The sequence below is a fragment of the Canis lupus genome, chromosome 27 (assembly GCF_048164855.1).
Source record: "Canis lupus baileyi chromosome 27, mCanLup2.hap1, whole genome shotgun sequence".
NCBI lineage: Eukaryota > Metazoa > Chordata > Mammalia > Carnivora > Canidae > Canis > Canis lupus.
Genome location: NC_132864.1, coordinates 31,315,396 through 31,339,068, shown reverse-complemented (window position 1 = coordinate 31,339,068; position 23,673 = coordinate 31,315,396). Strand labels below are relative to the sequence as shown.

General features: G+C 46.6%; 1 protein-coding gene and 1 long non-coding RNA gene across 2 annotated transcripts in view; both read right to left on the bottom strand.

The window, feature by feature from the left end:
* Positions 1-3,351, bottom strand: part of LOC140619624 (uncharacterized) — a 47,433-nt gene extending 44,082 nt beyond the window's left edge. The window contains exon 1 of the long non-coding RNA XR_012019499.1: positions 3,165-3,351. This is a non-coding gene — a long non-coding RNA (uncharacterized lncRNA). The remainder of the gene's footprint in view (positions 1-3,164) is intronic.
* Positions 3,352-7,086: 3,735 nt separating this feature from the next.
* On the bottom strand, positions 7,087-18,306 carry YWHAH (tyrosine 3-monooxygenase/tryptophan 5-monooxygenase activation protein eta). The gene is made up of 2 exons (XM_072803369.1): positions 18,032-18,306; positions 7,087-8,562 (listed from the first exon to the last, which is right to left on the bottom strand). Exons 1-2 carry the CDS (start codon positions 18,116-18,118, stop codon positions 7,909-7,911), a joined length of 741 nt encoding a protein of 246 aa, XP_072659470.1. The 5' UTR covers positions 18,119-18,306; the 3' UTR covers positions 7,087-7,908.
* Positions 18,307-23,673: the final 5,367 nt, after the last annotated feature.

Sequence of the window (23,673 nt, the reverse complement as noted above, 5' to 3'; positions counted from 1 at the left end):
TGCTCTCTCCACACCTATTAGGGGTTTGGTGAAAATGAAGGCTCTGTGCTCTAAACACAAGAGATTGCTATTACTGCTCCCCAGATATGGTCCCCTACCCCCTAAAAACATAAAACAAAATAAATCCTTCTTCCAAGGCTCAGCATTTAAGGAGGCACTCCTTTTAAAGGCTGCCCCTGATACTGTCTGCCTCCTTAAATATTGCACCCTGGGCACCTCTCTTGCCTGCTCTGCTTCCTTATTTGAGAGAAAGCAGAGTCACACCCCCACTCCAAGTCACTCATGCCATCCCAAGTGTCATCCCAAGTCCGTCCTCAGCCTCACGTTGTTTTTTTTTTTTTTTTTTAAGATTTTGTTTATTTATTTGAGAGAGAGAACACAGGAGTGGGGGCCATGGTGGGGAGGTGGGCAGAGAGATGAGCAGACTCCCTGATGAGCAGGGAGCCTGATGCAGGCTGGACCCTGAGCCTCCTGGGGCGGGGGGCGGGGGGGCAACCCCACCCTCACACTTATCTAGTCCTTGAGCAAATCCTGTCAGCTCTACTCACTATGTCTCTCTCTCATTGCCACCACCCAGGTCCCTGCCTCCTAATCAACTTCCTTGGCAAACTGCCCTCCCACTCTACCCCACACGACAGCAAGGGCAAGATTTCTAAAATGCAAACAGGATCATGTCTCCCACTCCTCAAAACACTTCCATGAGGCTTCCCAGTGCTCCAAGGCCTCGTCCCTGTCATCTTCTCTAGCCTCAACACCCACCCAGCTGCCTCCAATTCTTCATCGGCTATCTGGCCTCCTTTTAGTTCCTGGCGCTCTGCATGCTCCCTTTGCACATACCATTTCCTCTGCCAGAACACTTCTCCCCACTCCACCTTAGTGGGGCTTAGTGAACTCCCCTCCTGCCCAGGCTGCTTCACATACTCCCATTAAACACGTCTCTGGTGTTCTATGCCTTCCATTCCCAGCACTGCAGTCTGCACCTCAGCATTCATTGGGTGGCCGCAGGATTTTCCCCAGCCCTAGTACACACACCTCTGTGAGCTCCATTAGTCCAGGGGCCTGGGCTGGTTTTGTTCACTATGGTCTCCCTGGTGCCCACACACAAAGTTGAATCAATGCTTGTTCGATGAACATAGGTGAGGGAGTAAGGCATCTGCCTGATTATGGCGGGGGGGGGGGGCACATTCCCTCATTTACTTAGATAGGCCCAGTGTTTACCTGTCATCCTGATGTAATAATAATAATAATAGTGCCCATCTTCACTCTCAAGTGTCCTGGTTTAGTGATACACTGTATGGTCAAGCCTAGTTATTAGAGCACTGCTTGGGTGGCTTAAAGCATCTGCCTTCAGCTCAGGTCATGATCCCAGGGCTTTGGGATTGAGCCCCACATCAGGCTCCCTCCTCAGTGGAGAGTCTGCTGCTCCTTCTCCCTCTTCCCCACCACCCTCCCCGGGCTTATCCTCTCTCTCACCCACTCTCTCTCTCTCTCTCAAATAAATAAAATCTTTTTAAAAAAGTTCACCCCAGAGCTTCTTTCCTAGCCCCATACTGGTTTCCCATTTTCCCCTACAAGCCCAAAGCTTTTTCTTCTTGCTCCTGAGATATTTTTCTTCTTTTAATATTCTCCCTGCATTGCCCCAACCCCCAGATATACTGTTTGCCCATTTCTCTGCAAAACTGTCCTCCCAGAGAGTTGCCATGGTGATTGAATGATGTCACTGCCCTGGAAACAGTTGCCTAGGAGATGAGTGATGTCATTTCCAGGAGGTGATTGCCATGGTAACCATCTCAGTGAAACTAGGGGGTAGCCAGGAAAGTGAAGGGGGGTGGAGGGCGGATACAGAAGGGACAAATGTGAAGGGCGGAAGGAAAGGGGGGGTAACAGGAAAAAAGGCCAGGAAGAGGATGAGGACCATCCCAGAGCAGTTGAAAATAACAGAATCTCAGAAATGGAAAAGCACGCAAAGACCACCAAAAGCCGACCCACCTCATTTTTAGAGGTTGCTGAGAAGCCAAGACTTACTCAAGGTCATACCACTAATTTACAAATGATGTTAAAACAAAGCCTGAGGCATCATGACCCTCTGTTTCTTATGTGGCTCATTGATAGATCTGGGTGGTGAAATAAAGGATTCCTTTTGGTCATTTCTTTTTAAAAATTTAAATTGATTTAAAAATCAATCAATTGTTCATGAATTCAAGAAATTCTTGTGTGCTGTATGCTAGGCCCTGTAAAGAACCTGGGTGACATTTTCATGGTTACTTTATTATTTTATGTTGATTGTATCTCCCCCACTAGTGTTAGCCCCACGAGGACAGGCAATACAACACCCCGCCCAATGTCTACCATATAGTAAGGGCTCAATGTATTTGTTGAATGAGTGAAGATGGAGCGACAATGCCATTGTGTGGTATAGACCCATAGTGCAGGAACCCAGAGAGAGGATTGTAAATCACTCTCAAATGGGATTTCATAGACAGGATTTGGATAGGTCAAGAGAAGAAAGATATTCCAGAAGAGAAGAGCAATGGCCTGAGCCAACGTGAGAGTAGGCTAAGCGGCTTGGATCCAGCTGCACAGAGATTTCACCTAGTGGTGCTTTGGCTCACCCCTTGAGTCACACTGTAGCTGTACCACCTATAAGCATCCTCCCTTCTGGAAGGAGCTCCAAGGATTAGGAGGAAGAAAGGCATTAAAGTCCCATGTTGCTGGATATTCCTGGAGGGGGCGGGGCAGGGAATGATTTGAAGAGGCAAATGTAAAGAAGGTAACTAAGAGAAGTCTGGCTGACAAGGAAGAAAAGGGTCCCATCAAGGAAGACCTAGAATATCAGGCTTCCAGTCTCTGCCTGAAGACAACATGCTCATGAAAAGAACCTGCACAGGACCTGCTCTGCCACTTCCCTGCTGTGTGACCACGTGGAAGTCTGTTCCTCACTGAGCCTCTCAACTGCAGCTATAATCTCATTCACAGGATTGTTGGCTTCAATATGTATGTAAAGCCCCATTTAGCAGGGTGACTCTTAAGTCACACACAGAAGGCAGTCAGCAAATATTATTTTCCCTTTCCTCTCTGGTACAGTCTCTGCCTTCCCAAACGGCATGGAAGTTATACTTTAGGAAAATGAACTTGACAGTGGATTTCTTCATTCTTTAACTCACCCAAATCTTGGAGCCCTTACTCCACTATGCACAAGAGTTCTATGGCCCAGTAGAGGTGCACAGGAATTCAGAATAATAATGCAAAGATTAATCCAAAGTCACCGGTGGAGGCTCCCAGACAGATCAGAGGTTTCATAACAGACAGCATTTCATTAGGCCTGAAAAAAAGGATTATTTATTTATTTATATTTTTTCTTAAATATATATTTTTTATTTTTTATTGGTGTTCAATTTGCCAACATATAGAATAACACCCAGTGCTCATCCCATCAAGTGCCCCCCTCAGTGCCCATCACCCCCTGCCCACCTCCCTTTCCACCACCCCTTGTTTGTTTCCCAGAGTTAGGAGTCTCCCATGTTCTGTCTCCCTTTCTGATATGAAAAAAAGGATTTGATTTGAGTGGGATGGTGGATAGACTGGAAAAGGAAGAGGAGAGACAAGAGAGGAAGGAAGGCAAGCTATTGTACTTTCCTACGACTCCTTTTCTCCAAATGGAGAGAAATTTTAAAAACATGGTATAGTGGAAAGAGCCTTGGAAGACTGCCTCAGTTTTGATCTCAGTATTACTCTTACTGTGTACCTCATACCACCTGATACCTGTTTTCCTCATGTTAAAAAATTATCATTCCTACCTTCCAGGGGTGCCATGAAGATCCAGAGACCACACACCTAAAGTGTACAGAACATAGTAGGTATTTGAAAAGGTTGTTTTCATCAGCCTAATGACTGGGTTTTATAAAGGAAGATGATCTGTTAAGTCCCAGCCAGCTGTGATTCTGGGTTTGTGCTTCCCTGGAGGGTCTCCTGAGAAGTGAAAACTGTCTGTAAGAATGTATAGAAGATGGTGTGGCGGACCCCAAAGTCAGAGTACAGCCTCATTTACAGACCCAAGAGACATCTAGGACTCCCCAGTCTGGAGAGATTTAAGATAGCCAAACATTTTTACCTGACAATAGCTCCATTATCAAGAATCTTATACCCTGAAGCAGCCCAAATGTCCACTGATTGATAAAGAAAATGTGATACACACACAGCCATATTCAGTCATAAAAAAAGAATGAAATCTTGCCATGTGCAACAGGGATGGAATTAGAGATTATGCTAAGTGAAATAAATCAGAGAAAGACAAATACTGTATTTCACTCATATGTGGAATTTTTTTTTAAGATGTTATTTATATTCATGAGAGACACAGAGAGAGAGAGAGGCAGAGACACAGGCAGAGGGAGAAGCAGGCTCCATGCAGGGAGCCTGATGTGGGACTCAATCCCGGGACTCCAGGATCACACCCTGAGCCAAAGGCAGGCGCTAAACCACTGAGCCACCCAGGGATCCTCCGTATGTGGAATTTAAGAAACAAAACAAACAAAGGGAAAAAGAGACAAACCAAGAAACAGACTCTTAATTATAGAGAACTGATGGTCACCAGAGGGGAGGTGAGAGGGAGTTAAATAGGTAATAGCAATTAAGAAGAGCACTCCTTGTCATGAGCACTAGATGATTAAAATACAAACTTAAAAAAAAAAAAAAAAGAATCCAATATCCTTTCTTCCAATTGAAACAAATGGTTTTTTGAGCAGGGCTTGAGGAGTTACTGAAAATCTGAAGCAACAGCACCAATTTAATATCTGGGTGTTGGGGCAATGCAAGGAGAATATTAAAAGAAGAAAAATATTTCAGGAGCAAGAAGAAAAAGCTTTGGGCTTGTAGGGGAAAATGGGAAACCAGTACGGGGCTAGTAGAATTCCTTCAACTCCAAATGAAAACATTAAAAGCAGTGAAAGTGTCCCCAGAATGGAATGTATGCCACATTTTTCCTTCTCCATCCCAAGAGCATAGTAAAGAGGACTTAAAGAATCTGGATGCTAGTCTGGGTTCTATTACCAATTTTCCGGTATGACTCTGGGAAAGCCATTTCATCACCCCTCCTGTAACATTGAGACGACCCTATCATTTCATAAATTTATCCTGACAAGTTTTAAAACATGAGTGTGCAAAACGAAAGATTTGATTTTTTTAATAGAGAAGCCTTCCAGGTATATGGCATATGTAATCTATAGTTCCCCCAGGTGCTCTCAAAACTATTTATCACTTGCGGGGCTGAAGTGTAATTATGTGTGCTTACATTCCCATACTCCCGTTCCCAAAGATGCCTTACAGAGTACTTTGAGTTGAATGAAAACATACTACAAATCCTATACTTACTAAAAAACAAGAGATAGAAGTCTCAAAAAGTTGTGTGGCTTGTCAAGGCTGCCTGTAGCATGACACTGTCAGAACCCAGGAGGGCACTTAGAACTCTGGATTAGAAGTCTTAGGCCATCCTCTGGCTTACCAGCTGCATGAATGCCAAAGGTTCACTCACAACCTCTGCACCTCAGCTTTCTTCATTTGCAAGGTGGGGACGAAATTTCATAAAACACCTATGAAATGAAAATATGAGTTCTTTTCCTAAAGCTCTTTCTGTGAAGGGCATTTCAAATGTAGTCGAGTTTTAATGTTTACAGGTTTATAACAGTTAAGTATCTTGGCCACATAAAGCTGGTAGCTTTAAAATAACTGACCTTGGGCAGCCCGGGGTGGGGGTGGGGGTGGCCCTCAGCAGTTTAGCGCCGCCTTCAGCCCAGGGTGTGATCCTGGAGACCTGGGATGGAGTCCCACATTGGGCTCCCTGCTTGTGGCCTGCTTATCCCTCTGCCTGTGTCTCTGCCTCTCATGAATAAGTAAAATCTTAAAAACAAAAACAAAAAAACCCTGACCTACTAACTAAAGTGAAACTCAATAACCACTTTAGCAATTAGGACAACCTGAAACAGGCTTTCTAGTATGTTAGGAGCACATGGGTCATACCTCTACTTCAGGATAAGCATACAGGGTAAACTTCTAAGGCTTAGAAGGTCTGTGCTCCACCACAATCGAAGCTCAAGGACAGAGACTGGATCATGGCCATTCTCACCAATCCAGTGTCAAGCTTTAGTCAAGATTAAGAAAGGTATCTTAACACCTTTGTGAAATTGAACCAATCCACTTAACAAGCACGTTTGGTTCTGGGCACCAAGTTGCAGAACTGCGAGGGATTCGAGGGGTTCGAGCCCCTATCACCAGAGAATGAAGTCTAGCTAGGGATGCTAAGCCTCAAGAGAAGCCTTGGATCCCTAGGTGGCGCAGCGGTTTAGCGCCTGCCTTCAGCCCAGGGCGCGATCCTGGAGACCCGGGATTGAATCCCACATCAGGCTCCTGGGGCATGGAGCCTGCTTCTCCCTCTGCCTGTGTCTCTGCCTCTCTCTCTCTCTCTGTGTGACTATCATAAATAAATAAAAGTTTTTTTTAAAAAAAAAGAGAAGACTTGGGGTAGACAGATGGGAGAGAATTTAAGGTGTCTAGCCTTTTCCTTTTTTAAGTGCAGATGGAAGTTCTTCTACTTTAAAGAATACTCAAAGTTTTTTTTTTTTTTTAACTAAACCTTATTTCAGGAACCCATTTTATTATATCTAATAAAGGGTATGAAGAAAATGAGGACATGTATGACACGGTATCTACCTTGAGTGTTAAATATCAACCAACATTTCAGTAGGGTGGGTCAAGCTACACCTTCCCAAGTTAAACAAAGGTTTGGCCTTTCACCAGATCAGGTGCTGTACAGAGGAAGACTGAGCATTTTGGTCTGTTCAGCTTCCATACTAGAAGCACCAGTTATCAGGAAGAGTGGATGAGAGGCCATGTGGAATGGTTTCACAGAAAACTGAAAACTCATGAGTCTTATGTGTATACTGCAAAATGTGTATTGGAATCAGAGAGCAGGAAAACCTACTGTGCTAAAAATGCTTCGGTGCTTGAAACTAAAACCAGGATTCAAAATGGTAACCTGGTAAGAGAGCTCCTTGAGAGGGGGGGAAATGAAAACCACACATAGACAGAATATCCCCAAAGCAGCATTTATTTACCCACTGAATTCCAAAACATTTAATTTAGAAGTCTGGCATTTCATAATCACCCATCTTGATTGACGTGGGCTGACACACATGGCGCTGTCAGGATACACAAGGACAATAGCCAAAGAGTTACAAAAAATAAATCCATGATTCTTAAACAATCGCAACCAAAAAAAAAAAAAAAAAAGTTACAGGTATCAAAACTTTAGATGCATTGCATTGAAAAAGAAGGTTTGTGCACATCATAATTTAAAGAGGCAAAACAAGGCGCTACTGAAACCTCACGTTAAACAGTTTCTTATAAAGTTGATGGAAAGGAGCAAGTGGTCTCTTTTTAATCAGCTTCCCTTAACAGTTTTCCATTAGCTGAAGAAAGAGGTGGGAGGGGTGAATTCATTTTTTGCATGCACAAGATGTACTGCTTAACAAAACACTATCAGCTTGTTTTAAATGGATCATTTAAATATCAACTGTAGCCTATGTTGGCTAACTCTCCTTTCTAAACTTCCCCATTGCTTTTGCTTGGATTTCACATAGATCAACAGGCATAGTAGAATGCCTCATTCAGAACGCACTTGTCTGCACAATTCGGAAAAAGGGAGCCCCTGTGGGCTTAAAGCAACCATCAATCCAGCAATGCCCATGAAGATTTATCTGAAACTGCTTCCCAAAGGGCAGGAGAGCAGCTCTGAGTAGCTGTGCTGCCAATACAGATAGGTTTAGCACTAGATATTTAGTGATTGTGGCAAGGAAGAATCAGTGATGATGGGGGGTGGTGGGTGAAGGGAAGGGCCTAAGACCCGAAGACTCTTCAGTTGCCTTCTCCTGCTTCTTCATCCTGCTGGTCGCTCGTCCAGAGGGTGAGGTTGTCTCGCAGCAACTGCATGATGAGCGTGGAGTCCTTATAGGAATCTTCGTTTAGTGTGTCCAGCTCAGCTATGGCATCATCGAAGGCTTGTTTGGCTAAGAGGCAGGCCTGCTCGGGTGCATTCTGGATCTCATAGTAGAACACGGAGAAATTGAGGGCCAGACCCAGCCGGATGGGGTGCGTTGGCTGCATGTGCTCTTTGCTGATTTCAAAGGCTTCTTTGTAGGCAGCCTCAGAAGCTTCGACCACACTGTTTTTCTTCTCCCCGGAAGCTACCTCTGCCAAGTAGCGGTAGTAATCGCCTTTCATTTTCAGATAAAATACCTTGCTCTCATACTGGAAATCATTGCAGTTCTTGATGAGGAACTTGTCAAGCAGAGCCAGGACATCATTGCACACTGTTTCCAGCTCCTTCTCAATCTTCTCCCGGTAAGCTTTAACTTTCTCCAATTTCTTTTCGTTTCCATCAGCCATGGTTTTCTGCTCAATGCTGCTGATGACCCTCCAGGAAGATCGCCTGGCACCAACCACATTCTTGTAGGCCACAGAGAGGAGGTTTCGATCTTCATTGGAAAGAGGTTCATTGAGCTCTGTCACCTGCAAAATCCCCAAAAGATAAACACTAAGATTCAAATCCAAAAATCTTAGAAAGATGAGGTTCCTTTGAACCTCATCAGCAACCAGCACAGACAAGCTAGAGACAAACCAGTCAGACATAGATCCTGTCTGAAAGAAGACTGTAGTCTAAAAAGAAGAATAAATACTTGAAATAAAATATTCAGTGATAAGGGATTTGAGAAATTCATAATTCAGGTCTTTTAAGGTGTTGCCTTCATCTTGCAGAGGTTTGGGGATAAAGACAATTATGGAAAAATTGTGGTGGTACCTAGTGGGGGATGAAAAACCCCTGAGGTTCAGTTATTCTGCAAAAGGTATTATATCAAGAGTTAAGATCGTACAATTCATTTGCCAAATCATTAGTGACAGTAACGTGTCCCTAGCCGCTGCTCAAAGGAAGCAAAGTTCCTCAGCTATAAGCTCTACTTTGACCTACCTAACAGGAAACCCTGACCGGCCATCAAGGATGGAAGCATCAATTATGTTAAGGAGAAATGTTAAATTTTACAAGCTGTAACTTTCTTTAGGTAGTTCATGATGCCAACTCCAAGCAAGCCAGCTATGTATGTAATACTAAGGGCGCTGGACTTTGTTGTGTTGTTGAATTGTGTCTCCCAATGTTACACTGAAGTACTAACCCTTGGACCTGTGAATGTGACCTTATTGGGGACAGGACCTCTACAGATGTAATCAAGTCAAGATGAGGTCATCCTGTATTAGGCTAGATCCTAAATCCAGTGACTGGTGCCCTTATAAGGAGTGGGAGATTTGGAGACACACAAACATAGGGAGAATGCCATGTGATGATGGAGGCAGAGATTGGAGTGATGTGTCTATCAGCCAAGAAACACCAAGGATTATCAAGAGCCACCAAAAGCTAAGAGAGAGGCAAAGGTTCTTCCCTAATGCCTTCAGAAGGAGTACAGCCTGCTGACACCTTGATCTTGGACTTCTAACCTTCCCAAATGCAACAGCATAATTTGCTGTTTTAAGCTACCCAGCGGGCAGACCCGGTGGCACAGCGGTTTAGCGCCACCTGCAGCCCAGGGGTGTGATCCTGGGGACCCAGGATCGAGTCCCACATTGGGCTCCCTGCATGGAGCCTGCTTCTCCCTCTGCCTGTGTCACTGCCTCTCTCTCTCTGAATAAATAAATAAATAAATCTTAAAAAAAAAAATAAGCTACCCAGCGTGTGGTACATTTTTTGGCAGCCCAAGGAAACTAATACAGACCTAGAATCAGAAAAACCTGGGTCTGTGGTCCAGGAAAGCCACGAATTTTCTAAACTGCCCTCTATAAAGTAGGGGAATTCCTTAATTATGACTTACCGGTAAAGGTCTTTAATTTTCAGAAAAAAAAAAGAAAACTCTTAGGAAACCATAAAACACTCAACAAAGAAAAAAGAAATTCCTGAAATTGAGGGACAGGGGGAAAAGCCAGGTTCAGGGGAGAAAGTTATTAACAGCATATCAAAACAGACATGCTTTAACATGGATTGAAAGACTGAGCAGTGGAGAATCAGAAATTCTAAAAAAGATCAAAAAAATTAATTCAAGAACATAAGCAACAAATATAATCATTATGTGTAAAGGCCACATTCTTCATTGTCTACCAGCAACACCTTCCCCAATAAAAATACCAATTTTATCTTCTAATTTTCCTATTTCCCTGGCCCCAGCACCCCTACTCTTTTGCTGCAAATCCCCAGCCTGGATTGTCTTTCCTCCTCTGCCTACTCAATCAACCCAACCCCACTTTGTTCTTCAGGGTGGTCTTTGGCCACAGGCTGCCTCTGCCCATCCCCAGGAGGGCTGCCTACATACCAGGTTCCTCATTCCTCCTCACACAGATGTGAGTGGTCCCCTCACTTTTTCTAGGTTATCTGCCCCAGTCCTGGGTAATCTTCTAACCCCAAATCCACGCTCCCTTCAAATCCAGGTGAAGACCTGTAACCCTATTGGTTTTCTCCTCCAGGGAGTTTCTTCAAACACTCCCATTTGTTTACTGGGAATATAGAGACTTTATAGATACTTGTTAATTTGGTCTTTTAAGAAAGAACCCTTATCAATCAAAATTCCGACTTTGATCCTCTGACAAATCTCAGATTGTTGAATCCTCTCAAATGAGTCACTTTTTCCAGGACAATATTCAGTAAAACAGAAGGCAAGCACACAACTAAGAGTTTCTTAGATCCTGCAGTAAATGTATCTAAGGGCACTTGACATAAAAGTGCAAATGATATCCATAAGGAGTCACTAAGATTTCACCCTGTGGCTAATAAAGCTGCTTATCAGATTGTCACAAAGAAATATCAACGTAACTCCCCAGAGTGTATCTTTAAAATTGAGTGTATATGTGAAATATCTTTACATATCACACAGGGTGTTTGTACAATGGACAGTATCATTACTAAAACAAAAGCAAAAACAAAAACAAAACAAAACTAAGAAAGCTGTGGGGTTTAGCCTGAACTAGCTATATGACGCTGTCTGGGGATCAGAAGTAACCTAAGGGCCAATGGCCTAAATGATTTCCAAGGACCTCTTCAGTTCTAATATTCTAGGATTCCATTTTTCCTGAGCAAAATAAAAAGGTGTGGGAAGGCATGAGGTTGTTATCAATGTAAATGAAATTTAGTTGTATCTGTGTTTCAAGAATTCATGCAGCCCTTCTGCATCAGGAATAAACTACCCAAAAAGGCTACTGGGCAATATGTATGACACCTTCACAAGAAAAATCATTTACTAGGAATATTAGTGTTTATGTAACAATCATCTGGGTTCCTGCCAGTCTGAATGAATCACTATCAGCATCAGCTGAGTGTGACTAACAGCTAAGCAAGCATTGTTCTTAGAACCCAGCCAGGCCCTAACTAGGAAAAAACTGGATACGTTTAAATAGTACTTTTAATACTCTTGAGTTACAACTCAGTTAAGAAAGGGAAACTTATGGGAGGAAGATCATTACTTGACTGGATAACGAAAGGAAACTGAGCTTTCCCTAGATTGGAAAAGTATAGACTGAGGCGAAATCAGATGGCCTATTAAAACAAACAAGATTTGCAGCCAGTCTTGATTGGTGATACCTAGGACAAATAACCTTTATTAGTATTAGTCAGCATCAGTTCCCAATATTTCCAATTCCATACTGGAGGTAGGAAAGCGAAGGAATAGTCTGGACACACACTAAGAGCAGCAGACACTGGGAGGCAATGTAGTGCAATGGAAAGGAAACAAAAACTACTAGTCCCAACCACACGGATACTAAAGCAGCTGGATGGTCACCTGCATGTGGTAGTCTACGGAGATGATTTAGTGCAGCTTTACAATTTCAAGTTTCCAAATGGTTTCTAACTGGGAACATGAAGCAAAAACAAGACAGAATTTTCAAGACAGACCTGCCCAGTGGTTCTCAATCTGCTCTCTACTCCAACCAGTTTCAACACACCCTCATTTCTGCCACACATCAGCTATCCTCAGGGCAGCCAGCCATTCCAGACACTAAGTTCATGCGGCTGCACCACTCTAACAGGCTTCTCACTTCTGTTCACAGCCTTTCTGCCTTCCTGTTTGCCTGCCCACCTCCCACCCCACTTAATCCCACTTACAGTCTCTGAAAACCTTAAGTCACCAGACCAGTCCCCATTTAAAAAGGCCCATCTCTCCACTTCCTTTAAGGATTGGACTCCAGAAAAAAAAAAAAAAAGGATTGGACTCCAGGCCAGGCCAGCCATCTGACTGATGTCCATACCATACTGCTGCCTTTGGCTGCACCAGCTCCCAGCCAGGGGGTGGGGGTGGGTACTCATTTCACCCCATTTCCTCTGCTCTGAGACTACACAGCAGTACTAAGTTACAAATAACCTGATAGGCTACTAACTCATCTATCTTCCTATGACACCATTCGCTTACTCAAAAATCCCTAAGGGCCTCCTCCCACTAACTCACCAGGCAATAAACTATGTGTTTGTGAGTAAAAATAGATCCACTGCCAAAAATAGCACAGGGACTATTTGGGAAACTTAAAGTTCTTAATCTGGGAAACATTCAACTTCAAAAGTAATACTGAGCAAACAAAAAACGCCACCCCTGGACTGCCAGGCCGCATCACTAAAGTCAGGGTAAATGTTACTTCTGAAGGGCACTCCCATCCTTTATAGCCCATCTTTTATACTTTTACCCACACCCACTTGCTACCAACAAGCCTGCTTTTGATAGAAGAGTTTACAATGGGAGAAAATAATTCTCAGGAACAATTAGGTAAACATATTCACAGCATAAAATCTTCAAGCTTCTTTGGCAGAGTCCTGTTATTTAAAAAAAAAAAAAAAACATGAGGCAGGGGATGAAAGTTTTGGCAGACTCTTCCCAATTTACTACCTTCAAAGTGAGGACTGCCTAGTCCCAAGCTGGTAAAGTACCCATCTGTCACCACTTGCCCAGGCCTGGAAAGACTGCTCCCTGTCCTCACCAGGGTGAGGGTGCAGTTCTAGAAAGCCAAAGAGAAGCTACACTTCAAGCTTAGAGCAGTTGAGTTCAGGTAGTTAATGTCCACTCAAAGCTTAACATTAGTCAAAAGAGCCACCTTTGTATCATGGAGAGACTGCCTTTTCTTCCTCTTGACAAAACTGAACATTTTTGTAGGAATTGGCAGGGATTAAATACAAGCCATCTGAATGGCATTACTGCATGCTACCATCCCTGGAGGCAGCAGCACCAAAAGCTTCAGAAGCTATGCCAGGTTCCGATGGCAGGGAAGTGCCACCACCCCCGACCCCGAGGGAAAAGCCACTGCAGCCAGGAGCAAAAAGAGCACCCGGGGGGGTGGGGTAGAAGACAGGTGGCTCCAACCTGGATACTGGGAGGAATCTTACCAATAACCCAGCTAATGAAATGTTAGGACTCATCAGCTTATAAAATGTACTTAAAACTTGTGCCAAGCAATTTCTTAAAATACCCCAAGTACAACTTAACATAGTTCTGCACTTCTTAATTCATAGCAAGAATTCAAATTCAATTAATACTTTGCTTCTTAAGCTTAAGAAAAAAAAAAAAAAAAGACAACTCCTGTTCTTCAGGAGAACAAGCAAATCCCATGTGTTAGACTGCCTTTTACACTCCCCTGCTATAGCTAAGAACCACAGTGGTAGATTCTGTTTGAAGTCAAACCTGGCAAAAATGACTTCTGATAGATGAAATTACTTGTTCACTAAGCCCACCTGTGTAAAGGGCCTGCAAGGTTAAAGTGAGAGTTCTAAATTAAAGAGTTCAAATCTTGGTTTTACAACCTGACATTGAGAAAATTAACCTCTTTAATTCTCATTTGTAGGGCAGCCCCAGTGGCGCAGCAGTTTAGCGCCGCCTGCAGCCCAGGGCGTGATCCTGAAGACCCTGGATCGAATCCCACATCAGGCTCTCTATATGATGCCTGCTTCTCCCTCTGCCTGTGTCTCTGCCTCTCTCTCTGTCTCTATGAATAAATAAATAAAATCTTTAAAAAAAAATAAAATAAATAAATCTCATTTGTAAAACGAAGTTAACTATCCCGAGTTAGCCCATCCAGAGTTATGAAAATTGAGAATGTACACATGGAGTAACAGCAACCATTTACTGAATGGCTATTCGGAAAATGATTAAGTTCCATAAACTCGATGAAACACATTTGGGGTGTCTCCTCCCAAACCATTTCTGAAAATGTGGCACTGCATCTACCACTAATATGAAATTCCAGGCAAGGCTCTGAACTATTCACCATCTGAAGTCCTTTTAATTCAGGCTACTGCAAGAATCCAGAACCTTTTCTTCCTCAGCCAGTATATGGCAAAGCAATACTTACATTACAAATGACCACTTGGTGGGAAATAGTACTCCCTAGTTTATATGTATTTCTAACTACAGCACTGATGTGGCTTTAAGATTTCACACTAACCACAATTTTGGTACACCTCAAAATCATCCTTAGTTCTAATATCTGCAACACGGGTTATGTCTCACTCTGAGCAACTCAGCCGAGCTCTCCTTTTATACACCACCTGCTCATTCCCCCACTTCCCATAAACTCACAGCTGTTGGAATAAGAGTTTTTGCCACTGGTTAGGCCAAGTGCCTCTTCCTCTCAGGCTGTTTCTTTAAGCTGCAGCTTTGTTCCTGCACTCAAGGTTTCTATAGATAATTCTTCAAGCCTTCAGATGTATTTCTCTGTCCTTTGCCAACTTTTTTTTGTTTTGTTTTGTTTTTCTTTGCCAACTTTTGTAATCAACTGTGTATCAATGTTAAAATACACCATGCTTTCGTAACTAATTCTGATGTTTTATAAACTCAAAATTACAATCTATATAAAATAGATGACTTAAGGCAATAAGAGATGTGAATGAATTACGTCTACCCACGAGTATTCATTCACCAGTAATCTGGTTATTTACACTCTTTCCTTAAATCACTGAGTCTAATGCACGGACACTTTCATCCCCCTTTACAGGTTTATTCCAGTTTATTTCACTTTCTCACAAGATGGTATAGTATCCGTTTTTCAGAGGTTACGATTTGGGTAAGGTCATTCCAAGCCCAGCCTAGAGAGGACCTAAGTTCTTACAATCTTTCACAATGCTTCTTCCCACTATTACACTCTTTGTAAGCTGCTAGGTAGGAGATGAAGAGATCCTGAAGACCCTCCTTTACTTCACTTCAGAAGCATTTCTTGCCTCTTCAAAGGATGGGGTAAGGCAGGGAACTTCGGTTCTCAAGTGACTTGAGGCAACACCATTGTTTCCAATACGCATGATTTTTCTTAAAGCTTACCGACACCATCCTCCAGGTGATGCTGATATGAACATCAATGATTACAGGCAGGCATTATTATTAGGTGACCATTTAAATTATAAAGAGAACAGAAAACAAATTAGAAGAATAAAGACAGAAAAATGACTTGATAGTAACCCCAACATTACTAGTTTTACCCTGCAAAGGACTGGAAGCCAAGAGATGTTAAGTTTCGAGGTTACAGAGTGGTGACATCAGAACATCTCCTCACTCGGGCGTGCTGCTCCATCTACCCTAGAGCAGTCTACTTACCTTCCCTTCCACTACCCTGAAGAAAGCCCACATAAACCCAAAGGGTTACTGGAGTTTCCCTTTTTCCAAAGCTCTACTTTAAGCCTACTATATTAATAAAATGGGGACTGAGTCTCCCCAAGGACATTAAGAATGTACAAATATCAACTTAATAGGTAAAGCCTAAGAAACAGTCTTCCACTAAAGCTTGCAAAGTCCTTTCCAATGAATATATTCCATTAATTTAGATGACAAAAGAATTTCTGACTTTTTAAAAGGAATTACATTGAGGGAATGATTGATCACAATTCTCAGATGACATCATTGGAGCTTGGATTGATTTTTCAATGCTGGATGGCTTATCCAACCCATCAATCATTTCAGATAGATATTACAGATTCTCAACACACAGAAGGGTCTATTAGTTTGCAAAATGCTACCTTTGGGCCTCAGGGAAAATCTGTGAACCTAAGTTTCTAGCTACAGGATAGCATGATTCAAGCCTGCTTATGAAGACCAGAAAGCCAATTTTTTTTCTCTCTAAACTGTATTTTATTCTAGTTACATCTTTCAACCCTTTCCCTACTTCCCATTTCAAGGTGCCTCAGGTTTCCCAGAGCTCCAGAATGTTCTTCCTAGACACTCAACTCACCTTTATTTAAGCCCCATTCACTGGGTGAACAAGGGCCTCACTAAAACGTCTAGAGAGGCCTCAGCCTGCACAATCCTATTACCACTTCGTTACTGGGGAAAAAGACACTCATTCAAGTGTGGCTTGCTGTGTGAACGGAAGTGGCTCTTATCCCAAAGGAAATTAAGCTCAGAACCTTCAGAGAAAATACATTTACAGTTGTTTCTGTAAAATTTGCAAAATTAATATATTTTTACATTTACGTCCTTAAAGAAGGTCCCCTGAATTATAAAGACTTCATTCAGATCCCAGATCTAGAGTGTCCCTGGTTTAGACTATCTAACCCGTGACACCATGCCAGTGCTCGGATCAGGATCACCGATGAATCAACAAATGAGTGGCAGTAGTGGTTTCCAAACACACCTAGTGCCATGTGTAACAAGGACACCACAGGAAAGATACCTCTTCAAGTGTCTTCCTTAGCGGGTTAATCCTAAATACTGACCTCCTCAACATATTTCAAATGATATTAATATCAAAAGCCTTAAAAGCAGCTTTTGAAAAAGCAGCTTTTCAAAAGATTCTGAAATTTTAGCAAGCCTCTCAATTTGTAGATGAATGAGAAATGTCACAAGGCCAGCAAGAGGACAAGCGAGCCTTAAGTCGAGTAATTGTCAAGCTTCAGCCTGCTAAAGATGGCCATAAGCGCTGGTTAGGGTGTAGATTTCGGAGTCCTACCCCTAGAGTTGCAGAATCTTTAGGTCTAAGGTGGGGCCCAGGCGGATCCTCCCAGGTCTCCGGAGGATGAGGTACACTGGTTGAACATAGCAGGTTGGTGGCCGTCAGTTGTAGCTCTACCACTGTGTGACCTTGACGCGGAGAAGTAATGTTCATTTAGAGAAAACGTAAAATAAAGTTAGAAGACAGAGGGGCAGTAAGAGGATAACGGGGACTCATCTATGCAGGTGCCTGATCACGGTATGTGCTAGGGTGTGGCTGGGCACGACTCCTTCGCCGGAAATCAAGCTGCAGAATCAATCTAGGGAGGGGGGAGGGGGGACGAGGGAGGCGGGTGGGTCTCGGGAAGGCAAAGGCACAGACAGCCCTGTCTTGCCAAGAAGTCACGTCCCATTTGATCTCCGGACAGATGCCCGCTGCCTCGAAAACCTGGGAGTGGGGTCCCACACCCGCCGCGCTCCTCCGCCCTCCGCCCTCGCGCTGGCGTGCACGTCTAGACTGCAGGGGGGCGGGGTGGGGTGGGGTGGGGTTGGGGGGGGGTCTTCGCACACAAAGCCGGAGCCAGGCGTGGGAAGACGGAACGCGAACGATGCGGGCGGGCGGGGCGTATTACGGATCGGAATCTCGCCGACCGAGGTCGCGGCAGGCGGGGAGCCGCTCACTGGGTGATTCCGTACTGCAAGTTGGGGTTACGGAGGCAGGCGAAAGGGAGGGGAGCCCCGGCCGGGGCGGAACGGTCTAGGACGAGGAGTGCGGGCACCCCTCCCCCCACCCCGGCTCCGAGCTGGGACGCGGCGACCCGGCCCGCCAGGGGCCACTGTGGCCCAACCGTGCCCGAGGGGCCGTGTCCCCCCCGACCCCACCCCGGCCCGGCCGCAGGAAATGGCGGGGCGGGGCGGCGCGGCGCGGCGCGGGAAGCGCGGGCTCCGGGCGGGCGGCCGCGCCCAGCGAGGTCGCGGGATCGGCCCGGGCCCGGAGGGAGCTGCCGCCCAGCCGCCCATCCCTCCCCTACGCCGCCCGGCGCGCTCACCGCCTTCATGGCGGAGGCCATGTCGTCGTAGCGCTCCGCCTGCTCGGCCAGCCGCGCCCGCTGCAGCAGCTGCTCTCGGTCGCCCATGTCGCTCGTGGCTCGGCCTCGCCTCGCGCCCGCACCGTTCGCCCGCTCGCCCGCTCGCCGGTCCGTGCGTCCGCTCCCCGGTCGCCGCGGAGGCCGCCGCCGCGCACGCGCACTGGCTCGCCGGCCGGCCGAGGCTGCAGGCTGCAGGCAGCGCCGCCGCTCGCGCCCTCTCGCTGGCTCGCCCCGCAAGCTGTGGCTCGCGCCGCCGCCGCCGCCGAGGGAGGACAGGCGGCCGCGCGGGGGGGGATGGGAGGGCGGAGGACGCCTGCGCAGTGGGAGCCGCCGGGCCGGGCGGCGGGGAGCGGCGGGAGTGGGAGGGGGGAAGGGCGGGCCGGCCCTAACGGTCTATTTCAAGGTGACGTCACCTACTATAAATAGCCGCCGCCGCCACCTCCGCCGCCGCCCCCCCCCCCGGGGCCGGGAGCTGCGCAGGCGCTCTGCGAGTGCTGCATTTTACCGCCGCAGAGGTGGAGGTGGGAGAAGGGAGTGGGGTGGGGACTGCGGAGCCCGGGCCCGGGCCCGGGAGGGGGCGCGGTGACGGCGGCTGCGTAGGTAGCTCAGTGCCATGGCTCCTCCTCGCAGGGCGTCTCTGAGGCCAGGTTGGAGGTCTGCCTTGAGAAGGACCCAAAAAAGCAGATAACCGTACGGTTTGAGAAGCCAGGAGGCCGTGTGCCCCAGGGGGCGGGCCGGGACCGCCCCGCCGCCTTGCAGGCCTAGATCCCGTGGGGACGCGCCCTGCACCGGGAGCATCTGTGCTGCCCAGGGCACGGTCGGGTCTGGACTCTGCGGACTGCACCCCGCCCGCCTCTCACACCCACCGGGCTGCAGCCCTGGGCCTCCACCAGAGGAGGGACGGGGGGGGGGGGGGGGGGGCTGGGAGGAGTAATGTCCACGACCTATCGGCATAAACATAATCCTCTCAACCCACACCCCTCAGGTGGGCACAGCTGGTCTCCCCATTTTCAAGCCAGATTAATGACTTGCTCAAGGTTAAAACAGCCTGTATGTGGTGAAGCCAGGATCTGAGTTCAAACCCAGTCTGAACTTCCTTCTGTGGCAAAGAGGGGGTTGGATGGGCTGACTGGTCTCTAAGCCCTCCCAGTTGTGGCATTTTTTTTTTTTTTAAGATTTTATTTTTATTCGTGAGAGACACAGAGGCAGAGACATAGAGGGAGAAGCAGGCCCCCTGCAGGGAGGGAGCTCCATGCGGAACTCAGCCCTGGAACCTCAGGATCACGCCCTGAGCCAAAGGCAAGGCTCAACCACGGAGCCACCCAGGCGCCCCACTTGTGGCATTCTTTGCTGAGGGCCGCTCATGCCAGGCCCAGAGGCTGGGCCTCGGACAAACTAGGAAAATCTCAATGACTGAAACATAGCCTCACCCAAGTACAAGGGTATCCCAAGGGTAGCACAGGAGAAGGGACCTTAGTCTCTTTGAGAATTTTATTGCGTGCTCAGCACTGGGGGAAGGAGTAGCTACAGAATAAGGATACATCCTCTTGTCTCATAAGCTATATCTAAATACGTAAGTGCAGGTAAGCTGAACCTTGTGGGAGATGAGACGGAAAAGGTATAAGGGAGTGGGGTCCAGCACAGGCAAAGGCTTGGCAGTGAGGACAGAAAATCTGAGAGGTGGGCAGTGGGAAATGAGGTTGGGCAAAATGAAATAATGGAGTGTTTTAAGTGCCAGTCTGAAGATTTGACTCATTATCCCTGGATCCCTGGGAACCAGAAGAGGTGTGGAAGTCGTATTTTGAGCCAAGAATCTTGCTCTGAAGAGTAAGATGCATTTGCAGGGAGAAGACAGGAACTGGACCTTAGTTTTACTATCTAGCAATTAAACCTGAAAGACTGTTAAATGCACCGTAGAAGAGAAATCCTAAAATGTCCAAGGTGCCAGGACATTTAGAGTCACTGTCATCTGACCCTTTATCCCATGAGAAACTGAGGCAGGAAACTAGGGGCAGAAGAGGTGAACCTCAGTTTGCACAGTGAGTTAGAGCTGGGGTCCCCATACTAGGTCTCCTGCCTCTGAGCCACCTTCCCCTCACTGTGATGCTATAATGAGGACCTCAGTACCCATGAAACAGGATTTGAGTGTGCATCTGGGAGAAGGTTCCCACTGCAGGTTGCACCGTGCTTTTTTTTTTTTTTTAAGATTTTATCTATTTATGAGAGACACACAGAGAGAGAGGGGCAGAGACATAGGCAGAGAGAGAAGCAGGCCCCTCACAAGGAGCCCGACGTGGGACACGATCCCTGGGATCACGCCCTGAGCCAAAGGCAGATGCTCAACCACTGAGCCACCCAGGGATCCCTCACCGTGCTTTAAAGAGTCACCTTTGCTAACTACGAATGGAATTGAGGTTAACAAACTAGGCTGATCTTTCCCCTGGTGGATATGTTTAAAGAACATGATAAATGATAATTAATTGTCCACCCCACCCTCCATGAAAATGGGGTTCCAGTGAGAGGTGGGAGGAGGGTCAGTGCTGACGGGAGGATTTCGGTGGTTCATTCCAGCTCTTAGAGAGGTTACAGCCCTTCTAGCTTTTCTGGTCATGTTGGGCTCAGATTGATTTCAAAACAGTGAAAATTAGGTAGACTAGGACATTCTAATTCTGTCAAATGGGGGACGCTTTGGTTCTCCCATGAAGCTTTTCTTTCCTTTTTACCAAAGTTCGCTGCCTCCACTTCCTCACCTCCCACCATCCCTCAAGCTCAGTATATTCTGGGTCTGTTCCTACTCTATTCCCTCTCACTGTGGCCACCAGTGGCCTCCTATTGTCACTCCAAGGTCATTTCATAGTTCTCACCTTCGTGGCCCCTTTGAATACACTGGGCACAACTGCTCCCCCTTCTTAGGCTCTCCTCCAAGCTTTCATGACCCTGTATTCTTCTGGGTTCCCTCTGCTGCTCTGTTGTTCCTCTTCTCTGGTCTCCTATGTGGGCTTGTATTCTCGGCCTGCCCTAAAATACTGGGGTTCTGCAGGGCTCTGCCCCAGGCCCTCTGCTTTTCTTACTCCATCCTCTCCTGGGTGACTTCATCCACGCCCACTCTTGAAAGAACATATGCCATATTCTGGGCAAGGAGCTTTGCAGAAATGGGTATATTTTTTTTCCCTCAAGATTCCCCTGTAAGGTAGGTACAGATTCCTCTGTATGGTAGGTACAGATTCCATTCCCATCTTACAGATGAGGAAACTGGTTTAAAAATGTTCCATGATTTGAGTAGTCATACAGCTGCTCTGTGATTTTAGCTGAGAAGTGGCCCAATGGTTTAACGCCACCTTCGGCCCAGGACGTGATCCTGGGGACCGGGGATTGAGTCCCACGTCGGGCTCCCTGCATGGAGCCTGCCTCTCCCTCTGCCTGTGTCTCTGCCTCTGTCTCTCATGAATAAATAAATAAAATTTAAAAAAAGGGGGGGGCTCACGGTGTGACTCCCTTTCAGGGTCCTTCAGATTGTAAAAAGTACCCACAAGCCCCCCTACCTGTAGGCTCTGACCAGCACCCATCTTCACCCTCTGGAAAGGGCTGCCAACTCCTGAAAGCCTCTCATAAATAAAGCTCAGGACAGCTGCCTTGGACAGGACATCAACTCCCAGGGCTCTAAGTCCCATCAGTAAACATGGCCTTTGAACAGCTCCAGAGAGCCCCCAAACCAGGTCAAGGAGACTAATGCTTAAGGCCAAACACACTGTGTTGCCCAGAGCTCAGAGCAAATCCTCAGTGCAGCGGCCAGGTCTGCTGCATCTTCATCTGGTACAGGGTCTCGCTCAGGGAACAGAGCAAACTGCCCCTGGCTACCCAAGGACATGTGAGTGGTGTGCATGTTGGGGAAGAAGGATCTGAACTTTGTTTCAAATTCTACTCTGCCAGTTACCAGCTGAGTACCTTTGGACAAGTACCTAAAACAGGATTAACGATACCTATTTCTTTGGGTCGGAGATCAGCAAGAGCACCTATGTTCCTTACCTGCACCGTGGCAGCACACGGGAGGCACCAGCCATCATGACCATAGAACAGATGATTCCTTGCTGCATCCCACCCTGAGCAAGGGCTGATGACTGCTCCTCCTGCAGGACTGGATTTCCAAAGCAATGCCAGAACCCTCGCCAGAGCTGAGTGAATAGGTGACCCAGAAAAGGCACGTCCTGCTTTTTTGTTTTTTTTTTCCCTCGGGTACTCTGGGACATTCCGAGCTCCCTGAGAAGTCTGGACACCAAGGGACATACTACAAAGGAGACCTAGGTACTGCTCTGGAAAGATGGCTTTCACACTGTCGGCATGGTTACCATCTTGAGCAGTACGTGCTGCCTGCCCACAGATTCATGTCACGCAGATAGGATTTTAGTGGTTTTTTTTTTCCCCAAATGCAGACCTCTTGCTGCCCAGGCAGTCTTGCCAACCCCAAACAATGGTACCACCACCACCAGCAAGAGCAGTAGCTGGCCAAGGTTCAACAGTTTTCCCCTCATATTAACTATCTCACCAAATCCTTATAACTCTTGGAAGGAGGTCGTTATCCTCATTATATGGATGAGGAAAATGAGACCTAGAAAGGTTGCCCATAGCCTCCCACCCATGCCCACATTCTGTCATTTGTTATGGCCCCAGTGTCCTTTTGCTGATCCCAAATTGCATCCTATCCCTTCCCACCCACTGCTCTGAGACCAGCCGGAGCCCACAGATTTCAGGACCATCCAGAGTCCTCCACTATTCTGTCAAAGCCCACTTCAGGAGCAGATCAGCTCCCAAACGCAGCTTTTGGTATTATGAAGTGTGAAAATGTCCTGGTAGCGACAATCTGTGAGCCAGTGGAGAGCTCAGAGCCCGTTCTCAGCACCCACCCCCCCACAAGCTGGTTCAGAGGAGTTCAGCTCTGAGGGAAGAAGGCGAAGCTGTCCCCCAAGGGACCACAGTTAGAATAAGGGCAAAAAAGGGCTTTTAACTTCAGTTCTGCAGATGGTCAAGGAGCTTGTGTTTCTTAACCAGAATTTTCTAGATCCTTTGGCTGGAACCATCTGGGTAATTGCCTCAAGCTTCTGTGTGATTCCCACTTGAGGTGGAACCAGGTGAGCTGCGTGGCATGAGAGTGCTGTAGCTTCTCTCTGAGCCTTGGATTTCTTGTCTGCAAAATGGGAGGCTGCGCTGATGGATGGTAGGATATTTCACCGGTGGCGGTTCAGCAAACAACGGTATGGCAACTCAAGAGGATGAAACAGGGAGGCTTCAAAGGACCAGTGTTTGGACCCCGTCAAAACGTGGAGTGGAGGAGGGCAACAGGGACCTACTCCATAGCAAGTAGCAGGCTGAGGGGCAGCAGTGTCCCAGTGCATGCCCATTTAGTGAGGTTAGGTCAGTATTGTGGTTCCGATTTTACAGACGAGGAAACCGAGGCCCAAGGAGGTTAAGTGTCTTGCACAACTGCAACACAGACAGCAGGGGGCAGGAGCCAGCGTCCAGACCCATTCTACCCTCACCATTCTTTCCACTGCTGCCCCTGAACACCTAAGAACGTTTTGGTTGTTGAGCTGTGAGCATAACCACCC

Bases quoted from the DNA above. Each gene is read 5' to 3' on its own strand.
- YWHAH (XM_072803369.1), bottom strand. From the start codon at position 18,118: ATGGGCGACCGAGAGCAGCTGCTGCAGCGGGCGCGGCTGGCCGAGCAG. The intron at 8,563-18,031 runs GTGAGCGCGCCG...GGGATTTTGCAG, and splicing joins TGGCCTCCGCCATGAAGGCG to GTGACAGAGCTCAATGAACC.